Genomic DNA, 27,856 nt, shown 5'->3' on the forward strand with positions numbered 1-27,856 from the left:
AAATCAACATTTGTTTAAACGTACACACGTATACTTATAAGTTACTAATAAGTTTTTTGTTCTTTACTATTGCAATAACGGTTGCATTTCTGTCATATTTCTTGAGATCAAATTCGCCCATATGTGGCCATGAAGCTAAATACTCCTGTTCTTTGTAACAACAAACTGTAATCAGTATGGAACTTCTGTGTCATGTTCCTTTTATAAAGTAATTCACGAGAATCCAAGCTGGTTAATTTAATTTATACATATATTTTACACACAAGGACAGTGAAAGAATTTACAAATTCTCAGTTCATACATAAATGTAAAAAAAGAGAGCTGTCCAAATTACATCATCTATAATACTGTGTAGACATGTTTTAACATTAGCACAGGGGAACTCGGGGGAGGGGAAAAAAGGAGAAAAGATACAAAAAAATATGTATATCTGTATAAATATAAATTCAAGAGTAACAGAATTTTATCACACATTAAAGACAAGCAAAGACTTTGTAGAGTAAAAACACAAAATGTAAAGGATACATGAGTAAGTCTTGAGAAGAAATCAGAACAGAGGACATAAAGTCAGTCAAAGATTGTCAGTCACTACTCTCAAACCTTAAAAACAAAACATATCCAAGAAACACCTCACACACTTTGTGGCACTCACACACTCAGCAGAGAGCCATGGCTGTAATTATAAAGCTTTTTTTGTTTTGTTTTATCTTTTTTGTTAAAGGAGCAGTTCATCCTGGTCAGTGTGGATTGGCAATCCAGTCAATGATATTTAGAGAAGTGTTAGATGTCTGGACCAGCTGAGAGAGAACAAAATGAATGGGGAAACAGCAACAGAGCAGTGAGGCGATGCATCACCACATCATCTGTGATGGATCCCATTTTATCAGCTCGCAGACAAAACTTTGGCTGTGTTTACACACACAATGCTGCTACTCTACCTTAAACCACCACTGGACACAGTCATAACAAATAGCTAAACTATGGTTTGAAATCTGATGTGAAATTTGAACTTTGAACTATCCACTTCGGTCTGGAGAAAGAAAAACAAAAAAAAACAACAACCAAGGAGCAGCTTCCGAAGTTTAAACAACACCTGAGATGTAACACTGTACAGTGGTGAAAACCCTGTTTCCCTTTCCTAAAACAATGCATAGCAACTAAAAAAGTTGCAAAAAAATAATAACTGAAAAAAAGCTATCTGAATGCTGTGTATTGACCATTACTGTAATATTCTTAACATGTCAAAACTGTGCGTATGATCATGTTGTAAATAACTTTGTAATTGTCATCTTTGTATGTTTTTTTTAAATCATGGTTAAAGACGGTCTTGACCCATCCGTGCACTCCAATTTAAAATTTGATTCATTAAAAAAAATTAATAAATAAAATCTACAATAAACAAAGCTCTAGATTAGCAAAACAGCATTACTGCTATTTTTAAAAAAATTTTAATAATATTGCAGTAATATTGCACTGTTGATTGTTGACTTTTAGTTGAAAATCTGATCTGCTCATTCTAAATTAAAGAGTGACTGTCGTGTGTAAGCACAGCAAGCGCTGATGTGAAATAGAGCACGCTCTGTTGCCTTCCCCCAATCAAGAATAACAACAGGTATAAGAAGTCTCTGAAAATTATGACCAAAGTAAGAAGGCAGTCGTTTAACATTGTGTTGCTCGTGTTAGTTAAGGCACGTTTACAGGGAAAAAATGCAAAACAACAAAAATCAACTGTAACAAATCTTATCCACACAGAATCGCTCGAAAGCTGTGACCTCTTCAGCGTCCCCAGTCATCGAGAGAAATTTAGAATACTCCTGGAAAGTTTGGGATTAATTTACCAAACAGTTCAATTCGGCAGAATTGCTGGCTGATTGTCTGTAAGCAAGAATGTACTGGATGTTAGCGTCATCTGATGAGCAGCAGTCCAACACACAACATGGCACTGGTCTGTAGTAAAAAGTACAGAGTTATACACACAAACACTTGAACTTGTGGTCATTTTGGATAAATAAAAGAACGTGTACCAAAACACTAACTCTTTGTTGAAGTTGTAAATAGAGAAAGCTATTCATATTCATATTCTTTTTTTCCTCTGAATTTCCCGAAGCCAACTTTCCTCCCTGCTCTTCATCTCCTAACTCGATTCCATCTCTCTCTCTGAAACAGAAACACTTCTGACTCCTCTCCTCTACACTCAGGGCCAGCCTGGCTGCAGCAGGAGAAGAGCCTACCTTCGAATCATCCACACCCCCACGCTCGTCGTCGAGTGGCGTCACGCACTCTGATATTCAGTTAGAAAGGCACTCAGCTCGTTACTTTCAAACCCCAGACACACTTAAGTCGACACTTCTTTCACCACAACCACAAAAAAAAAAAAACATGTAATAACAATTATAATAATAATGTAAATAATATTAAACACAATAATAAGCAGCATGATGTAACTGAAAAGAGAATATATATATATATATATATATATATATTTATATAAACCAATATATTTGTACATTTCAGAACTAAATTTTTAAAAGGATAGTAAGTGTTTAGAAAACTATATATAATGTTTTTTTGTATTGCACATAGTCATACTATCACATGTTTGGCTGTTGTAAGGACATGTTGCTTTGTTTTGTTGTTTTTCTTTCATGATATCCTCCAGATCACAGGAGATTGGTTAAGTTACAATTTACAAAGTTACAACTGTCAGACTGATCTTTGCTAAATAGCTGTACAAGTGTGCATCTTGGTGAATATGTGTGTGTATTTGGAGCTTTGATTCTCAGTCCAACCCAACTAACTAAGCCTAATCTGACCCAACGGATCCTGTATAGATTAGGGGGGTTCTCTTAATTCTCTTGAAGACTGAGAAAATATGTGAAGTGCTAGCAACCTGCCCCACAGTAAACAGATAGTATAATTTCAATACAAGAGCTTCTTTCATCTGATCTAACTCAAGAGAAGAATTTACTGCAAACTAAACCTGGCTTGACTTTTAGAGCCCAATTTAGAGCCAAGTTAGGACAGAAACTCTGTGATTGGAAGCATTTTAACAACACAAGAATATTTCTAACAGAAAACTGAGTTAAAAAGCATCAGGCTCAAAAACATTACACTGAGCTGAAGTTGGCACAAAATGAGGCAGGTGTGGATATATAAGATTCTGAAAACTGCTGCAAAAAAAAAAAAAAAAAAGGACACATTTTTCTCTCACACCACAAGAATGAAACTCTTTTTTTTGTGGCTGAGTGTGTGTCAAAGGACTCTGGAAGAATTTCTTTGTCCACCTAGTGTGAGCCAACCTCTTGAAACCTCAATATAGACACTGAAATCAACCTGAAATCCAACATCCCTACACTACTGAGCTGTGTGTGCGTGTCTTTGTAGCTTATTTTGCAGCAGCTGTGAAAACAGGCGCAATCAACAAGTAAACTGGTTCCACTCTTCACATTGCTGTGTCAAATATTTGAGTGTAAAGCAGCTCAGTTAGAACAGGAAGTAGATCCTGTGTCTGAAGGTCACTGTGGAGGTGTTTTAATTGTCCGTAAGACCAAAGGTGGAAGGAATGGGACAAGAGGCTCCTGGAAGAACCAGAATCTCCTTTCGACCAGTACAGTGTCTGAGTCCTGCTCTCCTGACCACCTACGCTTCACCCTCGATGTGGGTGCTCACACCTGCCGTTTCTTGGTCCCAGATGAGGGGGATGTTTTGTATATATGCATTCCACAAGGGGGCAGTGTTCATCTACCCTGTTCTTGCAGTTCAACAATCACAGAGACACATGCACACCTCTACATATACATGAGAAGAGAAGTGATAGGTGGGAGGGTCATGAGCTGAATGACAAGGGCAGGTAAGAGACACGAGCCACTCAGGAAGACTGTCAGCATGCAGCTCTACACATACACGGGCTCACACCCCTCCTCCTGCTCTCCTTCTTCCTCTTCATCTTCCTCATCCTCGTCCTCCTCTTCTTGTTCCTCCTCCTCATCTGGGCCCATTCCGATGGCTCCAGGTATGCTTAGCGACACCTCGCTTGTCTCGAGCGGTTTAGGGTAGCGGAAGGGGCAGCCGTTATCGTCAAAGAACCTGCGGAAGGTAAACTCATAGAAGGCGTGCTCTGGGTGCTTCCCATGAGGGGAGCAGAGAGCATCCAAAGCCCGGGTGCTGTCCCCGCTGTCACTCCATGCACCGGGACCACCCTCCTCCTCCACTGGGTCAAAGTTGGATGTGTCCATTGGGTGGGCGATCTTGGGCCGGTAGGGGGCCGGCTGCTGCCGCAGATTGCTAGAGAAATCCACCTGGGAGAAGAAGGGGTGAGCCTTGATCTCACCAGCGCCATTGGCACCCAGGCGATCCTCTGCAGAGCAACACAGGCGACCGATGATATCGACAGCCTCTGGGCTCAGTTTGACCTGGGCGGGCACCTGCAGAGTGCTCTCCCAGTTAATGACCTGCAGAGCCGCGAGACAATGCATGAAGTTAAATCAACAGTAAAATATGACCCAGCTCTTGTATACATACTTAATAATTGGAGAAATTCAATGCAACAGTTTTGACTTCAGCTTTAAAGTCAATATCTACACTGACAACAGGATCTGAGTAAGACAACGTCTCTACAAGGTCCACTCAGCTACTGTTCTGGAGCTGAGAACAGTAGCTGAGAAAAACACAACACGTTGTATTGTGTTTTTCCACAATACAATCAAAGGTATATAAGATTGTGGAAAAACAGATGAACCTCACGAAAAGCTATAGCATAAACCTCATAGTGAAATTGTTTACAGCCAGATTATTGTGTTTCCAAAAACATCTGTGCAGCTGTAAATATACAGTGGGCCGTACTGCAATAGACTCAATGACTGCTCATTTACTGGATGTACTTTTAATTGGATTCCAGCTGCTGTCACCTAAGTTGACTGTAATTCCATGCTATCTCATTCTTCTTCTCTATTGTTCACAGAATTTCCTACTCATGGTTTAGGCTGCATTTTCATTCACTTGTCTTTGTGTCATTTTTTTGTGCCATTGAATTTAATTGCTCTTACCGAGTCAAGCAAAGTGAACAGAAGGAGGAAATGAAGAGCTCCTAATTTGACGTCTAACGGACAGCAAATGCAATCTGCCACTGTTTAACTGTCCTGGTCTGCTGCAGCTGATCTGATCCAGTCACTGACTCATTAGGTCACCAATTAAAATTCAAAATAAAAGCAGGGACATCCTCCCTCTTCACTGACCTTAATCTGAGTCTCAGTGGGCGTGGGGGCAAGGAAAGGCGGCTGTCCCACCAGCATCTCAAACAGGATCACTCCCACACTCCACCAGTCACACAGCTGTGTGTAACCTGCACACAACACGCACATCAGGTCAACTGTCTAAATGCTTTCTTAGAACACAACATCCAGTACAATCAAAGGTGTGTCAGTCATCAGATACTGTGCAGTAATTATGCTTTTTATTCTCACACACCTTTGCGCAGGAGCACCTCGGGGGCGATGTAGTTGGGCGTCCCCACCAGGGAGTGTGCCAAGCAGCGTTGGTGCTGTCGGTTGGCGCGTTGCTCCAGGGTCATCAGCCGGTCGCCACACCGGCAGTTGGATACATCGTCCCAGAAATCACTGGGCTCCATGCTGTCTTGTCTAATGTGGCTCCCTGAAGACAGAAGGTGAGAGCAGATGTTTTAAAACCCCACAAAGAGAAGGATATAATACCACATTGCCTGGTGAAATTCAAATTTAACAACCTGGACAACTGACAGTACTCTTGGCAACTGCTCAAATTTGCTACCTGTAAAGTCTGAATGCACCTACATGTTCATTTAATTTTCCCCTGAACACAATGTTTGAGAAAACACAATCAAAACCTGAACTCTCTCTATTAGAAATCACCAAGCATGAGTTGTACAAGAGTCCAACGGAAATTGTGTGCATGTCTGTATTTGCGCATGTCACAAACATCAACACACTAAATCCACACACGGTGTCTTCGTAGTTGAGGGAGCATGTATTTGTATGTCTGTATATTCAGATAAAAGTGTCTCACCCTTCTGGTAGTACTTGGAGTTGTGTGTCCAGCGGAAGCCTGTGCACAAACCAAAATCTGTCAGCTTGATATGTCCATCCAGGTCAATGAGGATGTTGTCTGGCTTGATGTCGCGGTGAATAAAGCCCATCTTGTGTACGCTCTCGATGGCTAGTGTCAGCTCTGCCACATAGAAGCGTGCCAGAAGTTCGGGGAAGACCCCCATTCGGATGAGCAAGCTCATCATGTCTCCGCCGGGGATGTAGTCCATGACGAAGTAGAGGCTGTCACGGTCTTGGAAGGAGTAGTAGAGACGCACCACCCACTCGTTGTCCGCTTCCGCCAGGATATCGCGCTCTGCCTTCACGTGAGCCACCTGCGTAACGATAATCCTGATTTAGCCTGTTGCATAACATCTTATCACAATCAGTAGTGTCCACAAAGACACAAATGTGTTGAAGCGCTGTTCTACAAACATAGAAAAAAATGTGTGAATACTTTTATACACCTGGTGAAAATGCACAGGCCAGAACTCAAAAGGCAAAAGGAGTGTAGTAAAGCAATAAAAATGCATAAACTCACCTGGTTACGATTAAGGACATCTTTCTTGCGCAGTGTTTTCATGGCATAAAGTGCACCAGTGTCGACTTTACGTGTAAGACATACTTCGCCAAAAGCACCTATGCCCAGCGTCTTGATTTTGACAAACATGGACTTGTCCATTTTGGCACGGCGTAGCCTGTTATAGTTGGACTCTTTCTGGTACAGCATCTTCCTCATTTGTTCTTGCTCTGCTTCGGAAAGGCCGGCCTGGACAGGAAGAAGAAGAGAGGTTGAAGAGGATCAGTAAAGGGAGGACATAACGGCTATGCAACCTCTTCAAAAGCAGCCTTAGAAATAGTTTAAGGATGAGATCATTTTTCAACACTGACTAATAATGACCAAGGAATGAGGCTTGAGCTGAATTCAGTGACTTGACCTTTACTGCTTGTTTAACTCATTACATGACTTAACTGTCTGGGTCTGACTGTGGTGTTTTTTTCTATTCTAAGCATGTCTTTAGGTCACAGCAAAAAAAATAAATACATTTTAAATGCAGAGGCCAAAGTTCTGATTCAGGACAAACACATCAAACACAAATGTGAAGTCATTTCGAGACAAAGATCTTACTGTCTACAGCAAAGTCTTGAGGGAGAATTGTTGGCATGACAAGCTCTTGTACGTCACTTCTCTGTGCCCATCATAGTTCTCACCTAAAAACCTGAAGGCTTTACAGGTCATTTTTTAGGCATTAAAAATGTTCTTCAATCTTGAATCCTGAGCATTTCCCAAACCACACTGATGGGATTTTTTATGATTTTTTTTATCATCAGCTTAGGTTTCTTTAAATATACTTTGAAATGAATTTGTAAATACTCAGAGATTGTTCAAGACAGCCTAATCTTCACAGTAAATCATTTGCTTCTATTATATACATTCTGCATTTTACTTATCTAATGCAGTGCAGGATGAAAAATGTTCATCTTGTCTTACCTTGGACATCTCCTGTTCCAGCTGAAGCCTGCGGTTGAGTTTCTGGTGGTAGGTCTTCATCACATTCTCTATGTGCTGCTCCATGTAGAACTTGAAGGCAAAAGGTGAGTAGCTTTTGATACGTGACTCCCTCTTTTCCTCATCTTGTCCATTTTTCCTCACGGGAACAGGGGATGTCTGGATCTGCTTCTTGTCTTTCACTGTTTTTTCTCCCTTCCCCATCTTTGTCTTCTCTTTCACTGGCTGGCTCTCCTCAGCCTTTCCACTCCCTCCGCTGCCACTGTGAGTACTTCTTGCAGCAGGGTTGTTGAGGTCCTGAGCTCCACACACACCTGCAGCTCCTTCCAGGGCCCCTGTCTCACCCGCCGTCCCAGACATTAGGAGGTTTTTGGGGTAGGGTGGTGGTGGACAGCGTGGCTCCTGAGCAGGCTCGAGCGGGTATGTTTCTTCTGGCATGTAGGGCAGAGGCTCTGATGCATCCTGGGCCTGAGCAGTCATCCAGCCAGGGTGACATGGTCCCACAGCTGTCTTAGGTTCTGGCCTCATTACACGGATACTCTTGACAGGCTGTTGGATGGGTGGGGATGTTACAGCTGTGATGGTATTAGGGGGGCCCAAAGAAGGCTCCTGTTTCCCATTAGCAGGTGGTGCAGCCATCCCAGGCCGGACAGCATTTGGGCCTGCAGAGCGACTGTTAAAGGAGTTAGTTCTGCTGGGGACACGCACTTCACCTCTGAATGGGCCCTGGGGCTGTGGCTGTCTGGACTGAGGGGCCCCTTCAGGACCTGGCGGCCCTGCCCAGGGGTGCTCATAGAGGTCCAAGTTGAGGCTGGCCCTAGAAGGTGTCATCAAGCCCTGGGGCAGATCTGAGAAGTCAGGGACCATGGCCACAGCACCTGGGGAACGGGACATCATGTGGACTTGGTGTGAGGTGGGGCTGGCCTGTCGAGGGTGAGAGTGAGGGGCGAGGTACAGGTTAGCAGGATATCCTCCACCTCCTCCCGCTGGCCCATTCTGACCCATGCCTCCTTTCCCTTGCATATTGACATAATTATCTGTGGGTGACATGGGGGGCGGTGGCATCTTGTTTTGGAAGGAAGGGGTCCTCTTGACTCCATAGCCTGCAGACTCCATCATGTGTGTCCTGGCATGGCTGTAGTCATAGTGTGGGCCTGGGACAGGGCCACCTGGTGGTTGTGGCTGGAGCTGTAAAGGCTGGCCAGGGACATTGTAGCTCATCATAGGCCCATGTTGCTCCATACTGCCAGGGTAGCCCTTCTGCTGTGCCCCTGGGGGGTACATAGTGTTGCCTGGGTTGCTCTGGGTGGCCATAACAGATGGATAGGTACCCATACTGGGAGGCCGACCCAATGGGTTTCCCATTCCAGTGACCTGTGCTGCACCAGATGGGGGCATCATGTAGTTCATAACAGGTGGAGCATTCATATATGGTCTGGGCATCTCACCCTCAGGGCCATAACCTTTTGCTCCGTCATACATAGAATTCCCCAGTTGATGATACGGAGGCATGGCACCTGCTTCACCTGAAGCCTCCAATGCAGGCCGGTGGTCCATTGAATTTGGCATGCCAGCTTTTCCTAGAAGGTGCAGGAGGAACTTTTTGTTATCGTTTAAATACATGTAGTGAAGAGAAACTAAAATCTACTAGCCAAGTCAATTTGCTCACATGAGGCTGTATTCATACCTGGGGAAGTTTGCTTGATGACACGAACGATGAGCTCATTCCGAGGGTCGAGGTAACTCATCTTGCTGATGTACTCTAAAGCTGCTTCAATGTTCCTGCTGCCCGTCTGCTTCAGCGCCCGTATCGCCATCTCCTGTGAAGAAAGCAGACACGCAAACATTAAAAACGCGCACACACACACACACACACACACGCACGCATGCACACAAAACACAACAGTCCTAGTAGGTGCTCAAGCACCTGCATCCTTTCCACTTAGGGTCACATACCAGTGATTTCCTCTGCCAGACAACATGCAAAAACAGTAGGGGGCTGAAAGTCACTCACAAATTAGTTACTGGTTTTTGTATTTTGCAGTGAGACAGATTTAAAGCAAACACAGTTTCTCACACACACACAGACACACACACAAACTGAAATTTTAGAAATAAAAAGACTGTTAGTGAATATACACTTTGCCATATTCAAAGAAAACTCTTTCAACTTGGACATTTATCCTTCTGCTGCATGATCATTTGTATTTGGGGAAATTTTTTTATGTGTATGATTCATAGTCGCAGTGCAGCAGGGTGTGGTCCTGTGTTCAGAGGCACTAACAGAGCAGCTTCCCTGGGAATGACCAGTAAGAATGTCTTCTAATACAGTTTATGTATGCCTCAGTTTCATTTCAAACCAGCTGAATAACCCTTACATCTCTTACCGCTATTTTATACCACAACGTCATATTTGACATCTTAGAGTTCGTTTGGTCTTCCTACCCAGGTTTGGTTTATTTCTGTTGGTTTAAAAATTACATTTGAATAAGACTGGCTGTTATGACATATGTCACCTTTTTCATTTAAAACCTTTTTTTCCTGGCTTTTCTCCCTTCCTCACAGGTGGGGCGCGCAGAGTTAATCCCAGGCCTGGAGACGTGTGCTCAGACAGGTGGGTCACTATAAAAGCCAACGGTATGTAGGTCACCAATGTGAAAAATGCTGGTTAACCACTTTGGCATTTTCTATTCATCAGTTGCCGTGTAATTTACAATTGAGACACTGCAGGAAAAATGCGGAGGAGGGAACAAGCAGAGAATTCTGCTCCAGTCTATGGTAACAATGCCAATCATTCTCTTGGTTCTTCTATCACATTCAAGCGGGACTTCTTAAATGGTTCTCTGCTCAGACTTTGATTTAGAGGGTAGAAACCCACAATGATTGAATTAAAGATTCCAAACTGCATCACCTCTCAATATCTGCATCACGTCTAAGCTGGAACAGAGTGTTTCCTTAAATAACATTACTCAGAATCCAGGCCCCAGTGTAGAAACGTAATGCAGTAAAATCAAACAGACCTGTGGTCACTGACCCTGTGCACAAACTATTTAATAAATGAAAGAAAACTATACACATGAATGGCTGACAATTTGCTTTAATGCATAAAGGCAGTTAGAGAATGACCTGAACTTTCTCAATTTATGACCTATGGGGATCCTATGATACTGGAAAAAGTCCCAGTGCGAGACTTTAAAGATGAAAAGGGAAACACGAGGACCAACTAACCAGAATATCAGTGATATCGCAGCTCATCCACTTCACATTTCACAGGTTACTGCCCATAAAACAACACATACGAGCTTGACCTTGAGCAAAGTTTCATTTCAGACCCATGATCATTGTGTGTAGGTGTGATTGAATTCTGACCAATCCTGTAGGAGGAGTGGCAATTTTTGTGAGTGCTCACTGGTCCCTTGGCCAGACAATCTAAAAATCAGTTGCAGCAGTAGCTGGAGTACAGAACAAGCCAGAGATTCACTAAGGGCGTCTGCCTTGGTCAATATGCCAACTGCATTTCGTTACCTTGTACTTGTGACATGTGCAATGACAATAAAGTTGAATTCTATCCTATTCTTTTCTATTCTATTTTAAAGTGATGTCACAGACATGGTTTGCACACCTAAGTCTTTACAAGACATGGGCACGTGTTTCAGACTTGGCACTGGGCTTATCATTGAATATCAGAGTTTCTGTGACATTGACGCTGCATGATATTAACTTTTAAGGATGGCGTTTAAGAGAGAGAAAAAACTGCCTAAAGAACACGAGAAAAAAATAATGATGAAAACTGGGAGTGGCCCTGACACTTTTTTACATCTGTAAATGGCACTGTGAATACCTGAGGATGTACAAGAACACTGACCAGTAGCCTGGCAAAAGATCCAACATGACAATGAGCCTAAGGACACTCGCAGCACCTCGCAAGATGGAAAAAAGATTAACTGAACTGACCTAAACCCAATGTTCAATGATTATAATAGCTCTGGAGTATTAAAAACAGATAGGTGAAGCAAGATAACTCTCCAGCAAAGACAAAAAAACCAATTATCTCAAGAAGTGGTAGAATGTTTCTCCATAATTATCTATGCCAAGGAGGATGGAGATAAAGAAAAGATGTGAAAGTAGTGGGGAAAAAACTAGTGCCTTTCTTTGCTTAGGTTTCTAATATAAGTCTTGCATTTCTGAACAGTCATGATTTCATTTGTCATGCAGAAAAAATGACCTAAAATTCCAGTAAAGCAATTACGGTACTCGAAAAGCTGATACAATCTAGAGTGATTAAATGTGCACACACACAAGCACCCAACCCACTTGTTAAACACGATATCTGTTACTGATACACTGCTTTTTCAGTCAGAGGTTGCCCATTATACAGTTATTATCTTGTTTGTTTAATCGGCTTCAGTTAACCCCCAGCAGGGCTTGAATAGTATCATCCCAATGTCGCTCACGCTACGCCCGGTTTGGAAACGCAAATCCTCTGCACCTCAATATGTAATTTTAAAGAAACCAATGATACCGCAAGATCATCATCAGTAGCAGCATTTCAACAAGCAAATCCCTACATTTATAACGTCTCAGTTATTTACTTGTTGATTGCAGGGTAACATCAGGGTTTTTTAAAATCCCTCCTGATGACAGCTTTCAACGTAAAAGATGATGATGATTTATCGTCGTGAACTTAACATGGCCTTCATAACCGTAAATATGCAAACAAGTGGGACAAAAATCTGAGAAAATCTGAGAAAACAAAAATTTCTCCTTCCTTCTCCGAGAGAGCAATCCACACCTAGATGACTAAAGTCCCCTCAAATGACATATGATCTCAGTGCAAAGACATGTGAAGTCAGACGTCTCAGAGCAGAGCAGGCGCCCCTACTGACAACATGAAGGAACAGCAAGTGCGTCTTCTCCCCTTTACACCTGATGATAAAGGCTAATGAAATACTTCCTTTGGTTGAAATGACACAATGCTGAACGACTCAACTAAAAGACTGCGCCATGGATGTAAAGTTGGTTTTTGAATATATGATGTTGTGACAATTTGTCATTTAAGCCTTTAGCCAATCACGAGTCATCGTCATATTTAAATAACTCTGTCATTTTAACATATGCTTAATCCGACCACCCTCAATTTCTTTGTTATTAATAATTTGTTTTAAATATTGTTCAAAATGTACATCTCATCTAAAGTCCTTTGAATGCTGTCCTTGTTTGAAACGTGCTATATAATCTATCTATATGTAACACTCAGACTCAGACTTGCCATGGTTGTCACTGACACTAAACACATTAAGGGAACACTGGAGGCGTTTTCTCAGAACATAAAACAAAAGGAAAAGCGTGTAATCGAACATCAAAAGCAACAAAATACGGCTTTGTCTGAATGGAAGGAAGGAAATGAGCAGATGAGAAAAGTTTTATCCCCGAGGAGCCATTTTGTGACCCTACTTTCTGCGGTTTCTCAGAAAGACTGGCTGCCTTTATTTGTCAGGAGTAACCTAAATCAAACATACTAAATGGCTTAAAAATGGGACCATGCAGCAACTGTGGGCACGGATGTCTTTGAAAGCCAGGAAATGCCAAGGCGACACACTTTCTGTGCCCACGGTATTGTGTGTTTGTGTACGGCATTCATCTCTGTATATGTGTGTATAAATAACACTACTGGATGCAACGTGCACAAACCTCCTTTTCTGTGTCTCCTCCCTTTGCATGCACATAACTTTATGTGCCTTAGCTTAAAACTGACCACACACACACACCAATGTTTATACTTTGTTTCCTGTGTATGTGTGTGTGTTACATTCCTGCATAGCCAGCAGAGAGTGTTGGCTGCCAGAGCCGCCCAGTAATGTCACTTTTTACCCTTCTCCCTTCAGTCTTTCTACCTTGCGCACTTTTCTCATGTAGGACTTTTTCTTTAAACATTCTCTTTTTCTCTCCAGGAAGGAGATAAAGTTAGTATTTCTCTTAGTTATAGGCACAGAAATGGACACAATTATGGAGTGACAAGTGGAAAAGAGATATAGAAATCAAAATGTTGAGTGTTTGCCTCTTTCCTTGAGTGGGTGCGAATGCATTATCATCAGTTACAGAACATGCAGAACATGTTCCCTTTCTTACAACCAGGGAAGGTGTGGGGTTTCCAACATTTTAGAAAACCTCAGACAAGTTCAGTGGTAGTAAAGTTTGGGATATTCTCAAATCAACCTAGAAGAAATGACCCAATGCCTTTTAGGCGTTTTAAACAGCTGCACTTAAATACGGTGAACAGTCAGATGACATGGAGATGGCAGCTGCTCTTCAAAGGTCTCCAATGCATTCAGCTTATTTCTACACAGGACCGTGCACATGATAAAACATGGATGAAGCTTCTGGATTGGAAAAGTAAGGCTAAAGCGTAAGTGCCTTAAACCTGCTTTCAATTTATTTCTTTTTTTTTTTATAAAGTGCCAAATCACAACAACAGTATCCTGGGTGCTTTATATTGTAGGATAAAGATCCAACAGTAATACAGACAACACCCCTACAATCAGAGCACCTCCTATGAACAAGCACTTAGCGACAGTAAGAAGGAAAAACTCCCTTTTAACAGGAAGAAACCTCCAGCAGAGCCAGGCTCAGGGAGGGTCAGCTATCTGTCGCGACCAGTTGGGGGTGAGAGGAGGGAGACAGGACAAAAGACATGCTGGGGAAGAGAGCTATTTAATATGAAGGCCACCAGATGGTGATAGCTGCGGTTGTAAAAACATTTCCAGCCTATATAGAAGTGTTTGGGAAAACAGTGTTTGACTTCTGTAAATATCTTCCTGCTGAGTTTTTACTCACTCATTTGGGGTCAAATTGAATAAAAAAAAAATTTTTTGTAAATCTTGGCCATGAAAAGTTTAAAAAGCTTGATAATATTTATTGTGCGGTTAGCGCTGTTTCCTCACAGCAAGAAAGAGTTCGACTCCACCATCTGGGCGGGGCCTTTCTGAGTGGAGTTTGCAAGTTCTCTCCATGTTTGCGTGGGTTCTCTACAGGTACGGCATCCTCCCACAAAGAGATGCACTAAGTGGGGTGAGGTTAATGGGTGACTCTAAATTGCTCTTAGGTGTGAATGGTCGTCTGTGTCTCTATGTTTGTCCTGTGTAAGATTTGAGACCCGTCCAGGTTGTACTCCGCCTCTCACCTCCAGCCTCCAGCCCTGCCACAACCCTGATAAGGACAACCGGATGGATGAACAGATGAAGGAAAAGAATAACATTCAGAATGATAAGTGGTGAAACCCATTAAAGGTGTTTCCTTATCCACAGTCATCTCCATTTCTTCAAAAAATGTAGCTTCTAAATCATGTAAAACTGTTTTTTTAATAAGCCAAAAATATTGAATACAACAATAATTGAAACTTAAACAGCTGTGAGACAGAGAAAGTGGGATATGCTGAACCCTCAATACAGCAGTACTCTGCTTTTTTGGATATTCCTCTGTTTAACAATGCTCTATGTTTGTGTATGTGTGAGTGTGTGCGTTAAGCAGAGGCGGGCCTGGTGACCCTGGCTGTCATGGCGACAGATGTTCGTTGCTCATATTCCTCAGCTCAGGAAGCAAGAATTCAAGCTATTTGCAATCTGGATGGGCTCTCTCCCATCTCGCTCCTTTTCTCTCTCAGTTGAAAATATCCAGGCCACATTTGCACCCCTGTCATAATGGTTGCAGGCCGCAGGCCGCCGAGTTATCCAAACGCATAATCACCAGCCTACAAACTAGACGGAGACACACAACCTGCTGTGACACATTGACAGAACAAGCACAAACAAACACTGTTTTTCCCTGCACTATGGTGATTTGGGAATTTTAATTATCATTCTCACCCATTTCTGAGACACACTGCAGTGCAAGACCCTTCAAATCTAAGCCACATGGGAGATATTTTGGAGTGCAGTGCAGATGGGACATGGGGAGAGAGGCGTCCATGCCTCATTTTTGCATTGAGGGCTGTAAAAGAAAATAATTCTGTCCTGTTCCATCATGCAAAAAACTGCTTAGCAGACACAACAAATGCACCACAACATTTAAGCCGAGAGACGCCTTTCTTACAGTCATTATTACAGTGCTAGCTGAGGAGAGCCTTTTTTGTCTACCCTAACATCACAAACACAAGCCACACTGCATCCAAGTCACGTCTTGCGTTTCCGCAGGTCCTTCCTCCCTGCAGCTGTCAGACTGTACAATCAAAACTGCTCCCAACAATCACAGATGTTTACACCTGCGCTGTAACTGCAATAATTTAATCAACCGATTCGCACTACAACCTGGTTTGCCTCTTATCTGTAGTTATTTTTATTTAATTTAATAACTGTACAGTACTCTGTTTATAGTAACCATATGTAAATATGTAAGAAAAATTGTGTATTTTCTGTTCTGTGTCCTGTGTACTGTTTGTTGTATATGTGTCTTTCTGGCTGCTGTTACAACCAAATTTCCCCTTGTGGGACAATTAAAGGATTATTCTATTCTATTCTATTCTATTCTATTCTATTGCTGGCCTCATCACAACATAAACACTATCATGTATGTTTTCTCAGACGTTAATATGCTTAGCCAGTTCACAGACACAGGAAAGGGCCTGTGAGGATGGCCTAGAAGTTTAGAGGAGAAAAACAAAAATCGAAGAATGTAGCCCCCCCTGCCCCGCCCCCTTATTTCCTTTCATTCCATTTCATCTCAATGCCTTGCATTCCTCCCCCACCCTCGATCCCCCTCCAAAACATTTCCGCCTATTAAAAAAAATATTATTATGTAACGAGCCACATAGCTATGTAATTTGTCGCTGGAAAAGACATGAGAGATGAACAGAAGGAGAAGAAAGACAAGACTAGTTGATAAGAGCTGACCTGAAAAAAATATGGAAAAAGAAAATAGGAGTAGAGGGGAGGAGCTTAGCAGCTCAATTCAAAATAGAGCAGTACTTATGGCTTATTAATGATGCAAACAAACAAAGCAGTAGTATGTGTGCACAAGCAATGAGACACTGCAGTTTATACTTAATATGTGGTTAAAGGTTTTTCACAGCAGAAAAAGCATACATGTAAAGACACTTAATGTTACTGAGGCATCATTAATGGCTTCTACTTTTCCTAACACAATGTACTAAAATTTCTGATGTGAAAAAGTGCTGCAAACATTCACCCACACAACATGTGAATGTGGGCAGTCAGTCAGGCAACAACTCTGCTAATGTCTGCCTCAACTCAGGATTAGGTGGTGCAAAACAGCTGCTCAATCGGAATCTGTCGCTGCTTAATATTCGAGGGTGGTTATGAGTGTCAGGGGACACAAACCAAATGTGAAGAAGCAACAGTCTTCCAAGTGTGCAAATTCATTCAAAGATACTTTACAATCCCTTTGTAAGGATGGAATATGGTGAATTTTAACAACTGGTGGTACAATATTTAATAATATTTAATATTCACCAGACGATCCTTTAAACAGATTGTTTTTAGATATGACATTCAAATTCTCTTATCCATATTGAATGTCATGCACGTGTCCTCACACTGTGGGTTTTTTTTTAGTAGCACGTGTTCTCAGTGTGACAGCCGAAACTATGCTCCAAGCTCAAATTACCTGTCTTTAAAGGTATATCATTACTGATTTTACTTCAACTTGATTTTACTTTGACTTGTTTCTGTACATTTCTGCGAGTCTCTCTGTTCTTTGTATTCACAGTGTCTGACAGACAGACCAGAGACAGAGGAAGAGTAGGAGAGGAGAGGCGACACGTTGGGTGGTGACTTGGCTGCAGCAGAAGGAACTGTTCCACCCTGCTGCCATTGAATGTTCACTTCCTGTTTGTATTGACTGGGCCCACAGTGCAAAATGGTGGTAGCAATGGTCATCTAGGCAGGACTGCAGTAGCCCGTCAGTGTTTTTTGTGATAGCGTCCAAAATAACTTTTCTATATATGTGCATGTTCAGACCCACCACCACCACTACCACAAAAAAACCCCCAAAGACAATTTAGGCTTTTTTTGTTGGTGACAGCATGTGACATTGATGGTTTAGATACCCAGCTAATAGCTAGCTCATATTTTAAGCCCATTGAAATTGTTTGTTTTAGCAGAACAAGGAATCCTGTATACTTCAGTGTTTTCAATGTAAGCAAAAGATAAGTCACTCTAAAAGACTTTCAGATTTTGAGTATTCTGAAGTACTAAGGTTAATTATAGTTCCACAGGCTTCCACGCTAAGACCAATTCTATTTATATAATACATGCTCACTTTAGGCACTATTATTCAAACCCACAGCATCCATTTTTGTTGCTATGCAGATGATACCCAGCTTTATCTATCCATGGAGCTAGATGACACACACCAATCAGTTAAACCGCAGGAATTTCTTAAAGATATAAAGACCTGCTTCTAGATTCAGGGAAAACTGATGTTATTGTAACCTGATGGTGCTATTTTGGCCTCCAGGAACACTGTGAGGGATTTTGGAGTCGTTTTTTGACCCAGATATGTACTTAATCGTGTATATTAAACAAAGATGAAAAAATCTTTCTTGCATTTGCACAATATCTCACAATTAAAAAGATCCTGTCTCTGTGTGATGCTGAAAAACTAGTTTATGCATTTATTACTTCCAGGCTTAATTATTATAATACATGATTATCTGACTGTCATAAGAAGTCTCTGAAAAGCCTTCAGTTGATCCAAAATACTGCAGCTGGAGTCCTGACAGGGACTAGAAAGAGAGTTTAGATTTCTCCCATATTAACATCACTTCACTGCCTCCCTGTTAAATCAACAATTTAATTTAAAATGTGTCACCTCAAATCACCTTGAAGAGACTGTTAATGTGATTTGGTGCTGTGTAATTAAAAGTAAACTTATGTAACAACATCCAGGTAAAGGTTTTGAGTTCAACTTGACTTGCAGAGTCTGCTTGAGAAAATCTAAAATGTACCTCAAAACATCAGCAACCAAATAATCTAGTCTGAAAGGGATTCATTCCTTAATGCCTAAATATTTGTGCTTTACCCCTATTTACGTGCTCCTGATGTTGTGGTAATCCCTTTGGTCCTTTTGAATTAGCCATTGCCACATGCCAGCCAACACACTTCTAAGCATCCAAGAAAGGCAGCAGTTTAGGCTAACTATTACCTGCTTTAATAGGTAGCTAATAATTTCAAAGTACTGTTCGCAAGATGTAGTTAAAGCAAATAAATCTGAGCTGATGGAATCTTGGATAATTTTTAATAACTTAGTGAAAATTAAAGGGGGTTAATATCTGTTTTGTTGGAACTCCTATCAAACCACGACAGTAGTTCCAACAAAAGAGAGTGATAGTAGTGGTTTGAATGACTCGGGTAATCTTTAATGGGAGACTACTTGAATATATCATACTTTTCTTCTAAAATCTAGTTGAGGAGACTATAACAGCATCTCAACTCAAAGTTCTGCTTGAATAAATGTTCTCAGTACGAGTGCCATATCACCTTAATGAACATTTCCCCCAGGCTTGTAGTTTAGAACATACTCGCCAATGAAAATATGTGAGGCATTCCTGCCATCCTGTTGGGCATCCAACCAAGGAACCTAAAACCTGAAGTTTCTGTAAACATCATGGTCTCAGTTGTGGAGTGAGATTTTCTCTACAGACCACTGTAGCCTTGTGGGGTATTAGTTATTTTAGTAGTTCCTGAGAAGGAACTACTAAATTTAGGTTTAAGATACAAACACACACCTAATGTCACACTTTCATGACATCAACAACTGCCATGTGAATTATGTAAGGAATTAGCAGCAACCTCAAACAACCCAAAAGATAAGGTGCATCAGTTTAAATGTGCTGAGAGGCCTGCAGTTCAGAACTCAGTGCATTAGGAGGTGGACACCTTTAGGATATGTTCTAGTCAGGACCCAAGATATACACATTTTATAATCTTAAGTATTTTTTTTTGTCAAGGAACGAAAATAATAAAGGAAACTCTTATAATAACATTTTTTCAGACCTTTGAGGTCCATATTGTATGATCAAGCTCAATAGTTTTCAGCTGGAGTCCAGGTGTCTGTCTTCTGTCCTCAGCCAAAACATGGAATCTGATGTGTTACTAAAAACTAAGATGTCACATGAATATTTCAAGACAATTAAACAAACTTGATGGATTTGGTTTCTCAAAACTAGAAACAAAACAGGCAACAAAAAGTGTAGCGGCTAATAAGTTAGGTAAGAAGGATTAGCCAAATGTGCAGCCTTACACCATAACAATTATCACAGTATAGTTACAAAACTGACATTAGCGGACCAGTGAAACAGGTAAGAGACGAACAGACAAATGAATTGCTGTGCCCAGTTTAACTCTAATGTATCACACATCGAAACAAAATACAGAGCAAAGGTCCCGCTATCAGCGAATACCTGACATACAGGGGATGTTTGGCTGTGATAAGCTGAAATCGATTTGGCTGCATGGGGCATTCTCCCGACTCTTTTCCCTTCACATGTTGTGTATGGGCTTGAGTGGCGCATTCTTCACATACCGTGCTCAATCACAGGGCTCATCCTCAAACTCTTTAACCACACATGTAGCAAATCTGGACTCACTGTATTTTGTGAAGATGTTCTGTGATGTAATCATCTGGCTTAATCCCCCCCAAAGCTCATCTCTCTCTTTCCAAAGAAATCTTTAAAATGTAAAATAAAAATATGTCTAAAAAATAAGAAGCTTTACTGAGTGACTTGGGTGAAAAAGCTTGAACTGGACTCCTCACTTCCCGTGGAAACACTCTCTCCTCACCCTGACCAGACTTCTGATGGAGTACTTGCATTTCTTAAGTGGGACAGAGCCCGTTTAGGAAATCCACCTGGTGTTTTAACAATCAGCCCAGTGTTACATAACCGAGGCACTATACACTTAGCTAAGCAGACTGTGCATTGTATTTTATCTAAGAGCACAAAGCATCCCTGAAAGCTTCCTCTAGAAATTCCTGACTGACAGAAAAAAGTGGGTTTGAACATCTAAGTCAAGTGGGAATAGTGGGAACCGACACTGATGACACCAATGACTAACATATTCAAAACTGTTTAAGGGAGTCTCGTGATTGTTTCACAAATTTAGCACATTTATTCAACCAATACGTCTGGTCTTGAGAAGATCATAGATTCAGGTAAAACTGAAGTTATTTCGCTAAGACTGAGGTTTGTTTTTTTGTTTGTTTGTTTTTTGGGGGGGTGGTGGTTAAAAAAGAAATCCAGCTGAATTCTAGTAACTTAATGTCACCTTAAAGCAGACTGATTTACAACGCTGCGTGCAATGCATTAAAATACTACTGATACTAAACAGTTTGTTAAGGTAAGACAATTGCACGACAGAATCACCCATCTGCTCCCATAACAAGATCATATACTGCCGCTGGAAACACTCCCTATCTCTAAAACTCACCTTGTCACAACCAGCGTTCACCAACTCCTGCAGCATCTGCCGGTTCACCTCCCCGGCGCCTGCTGGGTGTCCTGATCCGGAGGTTGAGCCGGATTCAAAGGGCTTGAGGGACTTGCGGATTTCCCGCAGCGCATTCTGGTAGTTGTTGAACTTCTGCGGGGGTCTGAGCTGCTGCTGTCGGCTGGTTGTGTCTTTCCCGCTCTTGGAGTCTGCCCCTTTGCCTCCCTCATTCCTGGAGCTACTGCCATGTAAAGCCTGGCTCACCAGCTTGGCCGGCTGCTTCAGGCCCTCCTTGATCTCTTGAAGCCTTTGCCGTGTGTTTCCCACATACGGGGCTGCGGGGAAAGTCTTGGGCCTCATGGCCACAGTGCCCAGGGCAGGCACCTACTCTAAAAAGGGAAACACGCACACAGAACCACACACAAGAACACACTCACACACAAACTGGCACTCACTGCCCTACAACCCTACGAAAGATTCCCTTTAAGCTTGCTGACCTAAATAGATAAAAAGCCTCCAAGAGCACAGATTGGAGGCACAGGTTTTATGATCCCTACTCTATGTCCCTAATTTTTTTCTATCTCGCTTTCTGCTTTTGATTCCTGCTCCCGCTGCGGTGGATGAAGGTGAGGCAGGAATACTATAGGCATTACATGGTGTGATTTTCAAGGCTCAGGTTCCAGCTTATTCCAGGAAATGCAGCTGGTCACAAGGGCATCGTGGAGCCAAACGATGATGATGCCAATCTGCGCCTGTGGGTGAAGAAATGAAGTTAGAGCATGAAGACTGGGCTTCCATATCCCATTCAATTTTATCTAGATTTTCTAAAAATCAAAGCACATACAGTAAAAAACTGTTAACAACTTTAGAAATGTGAGATCACAAGATACCACACAAAAGTAAGCTGTTCTGCACCAATATAAAGTGAAGTAATCCTTGTGGAGCCAGTTAGACCTTTTGGAGGTCAAATTGACTATCAGCACTGCATATGTACTCTCACATACTTTTATGCATAATCCAGGAATGCTAGAGGTTAAAAAACACCACCTGCCCCCCACCCCATCAATGCATAGCTATGATTGAACAATTCAGCTCCTGTCAACGCTGATACTTGGTCATCGGTAAACACCCATCTGAGAACATGGGGTCAACACAAATGTCCGACCCTCCCTGCATCAGCGCCTCTGCCTTTTATGCTCCTCTGTGATCTTACATATGACACTGTCTGACAATCTTATCTAGAAGACCATGCTCCGCAAGAAGGTTACTCCGCCAGTGCAGATGGGCTTTCTGTCCAGAGCCTCAACTTTACAAGCTTCTCATCTAGGGCTGTGCGATATGACCAAAATCTCATATCCTGATATAAGAATTTTATCGTCCGATAACGATATAAATCACAAAAATGTAACATTTTCTGTAAATTCTGTGAATCTCGGGCAGCTCGACTTGCGTGAAGTGTTTCCAGCTGCGCGTCATGTAGCTGGAGTCGAGTGTTTTAACCGATGCATGAAACTATACATTTTTAAACATACGTTGTAACGGCCGCCGATTTCTTTGTGAGTATTTATTACACGGCGTGCTGCGGGGAAAAGCCTGTTCCAACGTTTGAGTCTAAGGTCTATTTTTTAGCACCTGGCGGCTTTTTTACTTCTCATCCGTAAATAATCTGCTCTTTCACGTGATTCAGTTTATTTTGAAAAGTCTCAACAGGATCTTGAGCTTTATTGTGAAAGGTTTATGTGGAACATAAACAAGCAGACACGCGATGGTTTTACCGTCGTTGTTGCTAACGACAAAGCATAAAAACAGGCACTTGTCCGTCCGTAGTGTGGTTATATTAAATATAAGAGAAAGAGAGAACTTTAAGAAATGAATATAGCCACTACAGTGACCATCAAAACGATGAAAAAATATTGCTGTAAACAGTTTATTTTGCGACACCACGAAACAAACGATAGCGTAAAATGAAATGATAGACGTTTTATATCGTCATCCGATATATATCATTATATCGAACAGCCCTATTCTCATCTAATCACAAATACTGTACAATAGCACAGCAGACCTGACTTGAATCATATTAAAGAGGTCAAGACCATTTGGCAATACTAGATTTGATTAATATGATACTTATGTCTCACATTAGTCAATTTATGAACCATATCAGTTGAGTTAAGAGCTTATATATCAAATCAAACCGTTAAAAGTTAACGAACTTGAATGTGTTTGCCTCGGTCTTTCTTTTCTGTTGGTTCCACGTGAGTAAATCTCGCCTTACTTGGCATAGCATTACCTCTGCAGAGGAGAGACCCTGAAGCTGACAGGCAGCCGGGTTTCCTGTCTAACTGAGAAGCTCACAGGCTTCAAATAGTTTTAGAGAAGCAATGCCAGGTCTCCAGATACCAATCTCACCAGCACTGAAAAACTGCTAGATACAATCCTCTTCTGGCAGGTTTCAACATGGCTGTGGTTTTCAACTCATGTCTGCAATTCCAACCATTTTGTGAAGCAAACATCTTTCAATTGATTGGGTTCTATTTCAAAAAGTCTTCTCGGCAGGTATTGAATTACACCTGACAATTATCCTGAAAAGGAAAAATTACTTATGGGCAATTTTCCTCTTTGCCTAAATAAAATAGTTATTTTGTCAATGAGAACATTTTCTGTACTTGATCTACACAGACCTGAAGAGAAGCTGCAAACAACCTTCCTGTCTATGTGCATAAACAACGAATGAGTTATGTTCACCACATGCTTACGTATTAACAAATACCTAAGGGCTTTCATTAAATAACGTACAGCATGATGGATTGAGAGGGGGAAAAAGCGACTTTCTGCAGCAGTCTGACCAAGACCAGTGATTATTTCTCCTGCCACAGACCAAGGAGATCAGCAGGTCATCGTACTATTACAGTCAACAGACACGGACACAGAGCCGAACGTGTCACTGTTGGTGAGTTATTATGAGCTCGTAACAACATTACATCACGAGAAGAGCTGCTGTTTGTGTGCTTTCTAAATGTGAATCATTATGCTAGCCGCACAACTACTTCAAATTCAAATTTAACAAAAAAAAAAAAAAGGGCGACAAAATTGCTTTTTATTCTAACGGACAAATCAGAGACGTCACAATTCTACCCTCAAATTTAAGCTCAGATTAAATGATGTCAAATGGTAAATGGCCTGTATTTGTATAGCTCTTTTACTAGTCCCCCCTAGGGACCCCAAAGCGCTTTACACACCCAGTCATCCACCCATTCACACACACATTCACACACTGGTGGAGGCAGCTACAGTTGTAGCCACAGCTGCCCTCAATATTAAACAATGATACATTTCAAGAGTTTTTCAATATGGTTCCATGTCAATATCTAGTAAGATGAAAAGTTATCAAAATGAGTTATTACTATTATTATTATATACATGTGTTTATTTAAAACCAGCCACAGAATGTGAAACAATCCACAATTACCAGGCAGCCACCTATTTTTTTTATTTTGTAGATTCAAGAAGGTTACGTCCTATTTTTACTCATGACTGAGTCGCGTGTTTGTTCTCAATTAGCACAGAGCAGATAGCGAAGTATGTGCAGTATTGGATTTTTGGAGTTTTCTGGTTGAGCTGATTTACTACAAGTTTCCCCGGCTGATGTTATCTCAGGATCGCGGTAGTATTCCCAGAGCATTTCATTCCCACCCCCCACCCCCAAATGTTCCAATTTTTATATAACTAACATTTATGTATAAAACTTGAGGGAGTATTTCGATGGCATACATCTTTTTTAACAACCTAAAATGTTTTATTGAATGTCTTAAAGTAGCCAGTTGAGCATCGGGTGGATTCTAATTTTTTCCTCCTCAAACACCATTAACATTTGTCTCTGAGATATCATGACCACAACTTCTTTTTGTACTTACTATAGCTGCCAACAGAGATCTTTTAAAGCAGCAAATGACTTCAATTTAAAGAAAGTGTTTGCAGATACCAAATTAAACATCCAGATGTTTCCATCAGTTTCAAACGTGCCACAGCTTTGATTCACTGATAAAGTAATATAGTCTGAAAACTTTGAAGCGATGGTGATGCATCATACTGAATTCTTACACTATCCCAGAGACTCCCGTGTGTCTATGTGGAGGTACAAAAGAATACCTTCAAAAGAAAACACACCAAAACTAAAATTTACAAGTCAAGTTTTGGTCTTAGGCAATGCCAAACACAATCCACCCAGTGCTGTGATATTCTATATTTAGATAATTAAAAATACATTCTTAACAATATTATCTTAATCTTACATCCCTCAGCATTACTACCAAGCAGCTGCAGAGGAAAAAGCTTCCAAACATTAAAAGCTCTTGAACTGCATCCCCAATCTCCTCCTCCTCCTGCTCCTCCTCTCTAGCAGTCTCCATCCCTTTGGGCCATTTAAGGAGGACACAGCCTTCACTGTTTGTACAGATCAAACTTTGCATAGACAAAAACATGCTTTTTCTTTTTACACTGCTGGGTGGTGGGGTAACATGGGGCCAAGCTCCATAAATGTTGCCCCATCTCCGAGATCTCTTGCCTCCATTCCTGCGATGCTTCAGGCGTCGTGTCCAAGCAATGAGCATTCCTTTCCACAAGTAAGTACAAGTAAAATACCGCAGCTCAATCACGGGGCAGTACGCTGACCAAAATAACCCAAAACACAAACTACACGGACAGTATCTGTCTATAACTACAAATCTGTAAGAAAAAAAAAAAGACATGACTCTGCCCAAAACAATGCTCTACACATAACCACCCCCATCACTGAACCTTACTCCTCCTTTGACCTAACCCTAAACCTAAGATGACTTAAACTTCATGCTTTTGGACTTTTTGCCTTTTAATGGCACATGTGACACTTTAAACGCATGTTTCAGGTTATGTCTTCGTGGACATGTGTTGTTCATAACAAACTTTAGCACACTATACCACAGCTTTCTTTTTGGTCTCACCAAAAACAAAGCTACCCACTGTGATGCTAAATTGGGAAAGCATGCATTCTGCAATCTTGGACCCCACAGAATACTGAGCAACGCGAGCAGCTGGCAGGTTAATATTAATAAGATTGCCTCTAACCTGCCTGATGGATCTGAGAGAATGTGGACGGTCATATCTCTGCTGTGTTTAGGAAATTACGAAGCAAGAGGAGGCGGAGGTGGAGGAAAGAACACAACTTCCTAATGGGCAAAGCTGGCCAACAACTAAGCTTTGGGTGGAGTAAGACAGGGGGTAGAGGTGGGTGGGACCAACTCAGTTAACATTGCAGGACACATCACAAATGTGCAGGCAGGGACAACAGTTGATGGAAACTGGCTGCAGCTGTGAGAGTGCAAGTGTGTGTATATAAGAGGGAAACAATTTGGCTCTTTCTGTGTGTATCTGATGTACTGCAGCTCAACCCCAAAATCAAACCGATATGTTTTCCCTGTAGCCTTTCGAGTCATCTACCCATCTATATTGTTTTTGTGTGCATGTAGCCCACTTTTGTACATTTGTCCCTTTAAAACAAATATGGTAGTAGTAATAACATGTAATAATCCCTGCATACTTCTTACAATCCACTGTGTTGACAACATCACCACCAAAGCATCTGTTTGTATCCCAGTGGTTCCTTTTTGACAGATACCTCTGACGTGCATGACACCACACTGCTGCGCCACCCTAGTCTGAGTGAAACTGGTCCGACTGTTTGAAAATGTGACCCCCCTGTTACAGGACACAGACAGGCATGAACATCAAGCGTCCATTTAAAACATGTGACTTTGGTTTGCATCACCCAGGTCTGCTGTCACTGCTGAACTAATCAAAGCGCTGGACTGTCTGGACAGACAGAAGTGTGTCAAGCAGAAAGAAAGAGTGTGTGTGAGTGTGTTTTGTGGATAGTAGTGTGGTACCAGTACACCTGAATGAAACGCACTGTTGCATCAGGGCCAAACTATGCAGGCCCTGAGAGAAGTGAAAATGACAGAATCAAATCAGATGACTCCATTTTCATTTTCAGATACAATATAAAAAAATATTCTGACCTGTTATGAATTATTTTATTAAGCTCAGTTCTTATTAACTATGAATCTGTTCGCTCACTTTAAACAGTGAAATGAATGCAGGATCTTCTGACTAACAGCATCTACAAAGCATAGCTTCTGTTACTGTTAGTGATCCTCAGAAGAGGCACAAGTTAGGATGCCCAAATAAGATGCAGTTACTTTAAATGTACACAAATAAACAAACATTTAAACATAGACTAAACCCTTAAATTGAATTCCCACATTTGCACCAAAGCTTTAAAACTAGCGTACAGTGATATTTGTATAGGCATAAAGGTCCGGAGAGCCCTGTTTTAAAGCGCTGGGGCCTTCTCAGCAATATCCCAGGCTTGAGTTGGGGGCTGAGAGCAGCAACACATTCCAATGCAGGGAGAGAGAAAAAATGGAGGCAGTCCTGTAAGCTCCAAAGAGGCTCAAACATACAGAAACTTCAATTTCGTTTTCCATAAGCCTCGCTATATAACACACCCATAACGGAACGTTTTGCTCAGCAACAAGTCGTGGAAATAAGTCACACCACCACCACTCCCCTCCCAAAAAAAGCAACTCTCAACTTACCATGTGATAGAAGTGGCGAGAATAACTCAATATGAAGAGAATAAATTCCGTTAAACGGCAACTTTTTTTTTCGTTAAAGAGTCCGGTTCTCGGTTGTCGAACGCGTACACCTAGCTCAGTGGGTAAATATGATGAAATGAGCCTCCATTTTCTCCCCAAACTCCAGGCAGGATCAGAACTTCAGCACAAAGTTGGACACTCGCTGCATTGTTA

The 27,856-nt window shown here is 41.6% G+C and overlaps 1 protein-coding gene across 1 annotated transcript; it reads right to left on the minus strand.

Annotated features, from left to right (window-relative positions):
• Positions 1-222: 222 nt before the first annotated feature.
• Positions 223-27,839, minus strand: lats2 (large tumor suppressor kinase 2). Its single transcript, XM_086267825.1, has 9 exons — positions 27,644-27,839; positions 21,009-21,760; positions 9,257-9,389; positions 7,552-9,149; positions 6,601-6,828; positions 6,040-6,394; positions 5,467-5,649; positions 5,235-5,341; positions 223-4,451 (listed from the first exon to the last, which is right to left on the minus strand). The coding sequence occupies exons 2-9, from the start codon at positions 21,366-21,368 to the stop codon at positions 3,894-3,896; spliced, it is 3,522 nt and encodes a 1,173-aa protein (XP_086123951.1). The 5' UTR covers positions 21,369-21,760; positions 27,644-27,839; the 3' UTR covers positions 223-3,893.
• Between the last annotated feature and the right edge of the window lie 17 nt (positions 27,840-27,856).

Source organism: Aulonocara sp. 'chitande type north' Nkhata Bay, linkage group LG16 (assembly GCF_057382095.1).
Source record: "Aulonocara sp. 'chitande type north' Nkhata Bay isolate Kocher_YH1m ecotype deep benthic linkage group LG16, A_spYH_male_GT1.1, whole genome shotgun sequence".
Taxonomy (NCBI): Eukaryota; Metazoa; Chordata; class Actinopteri; order Cichliformes; family Cichlidae; genus Aulonocara; species Aulonocara sp. 'chitande type north' Nkhata Bay.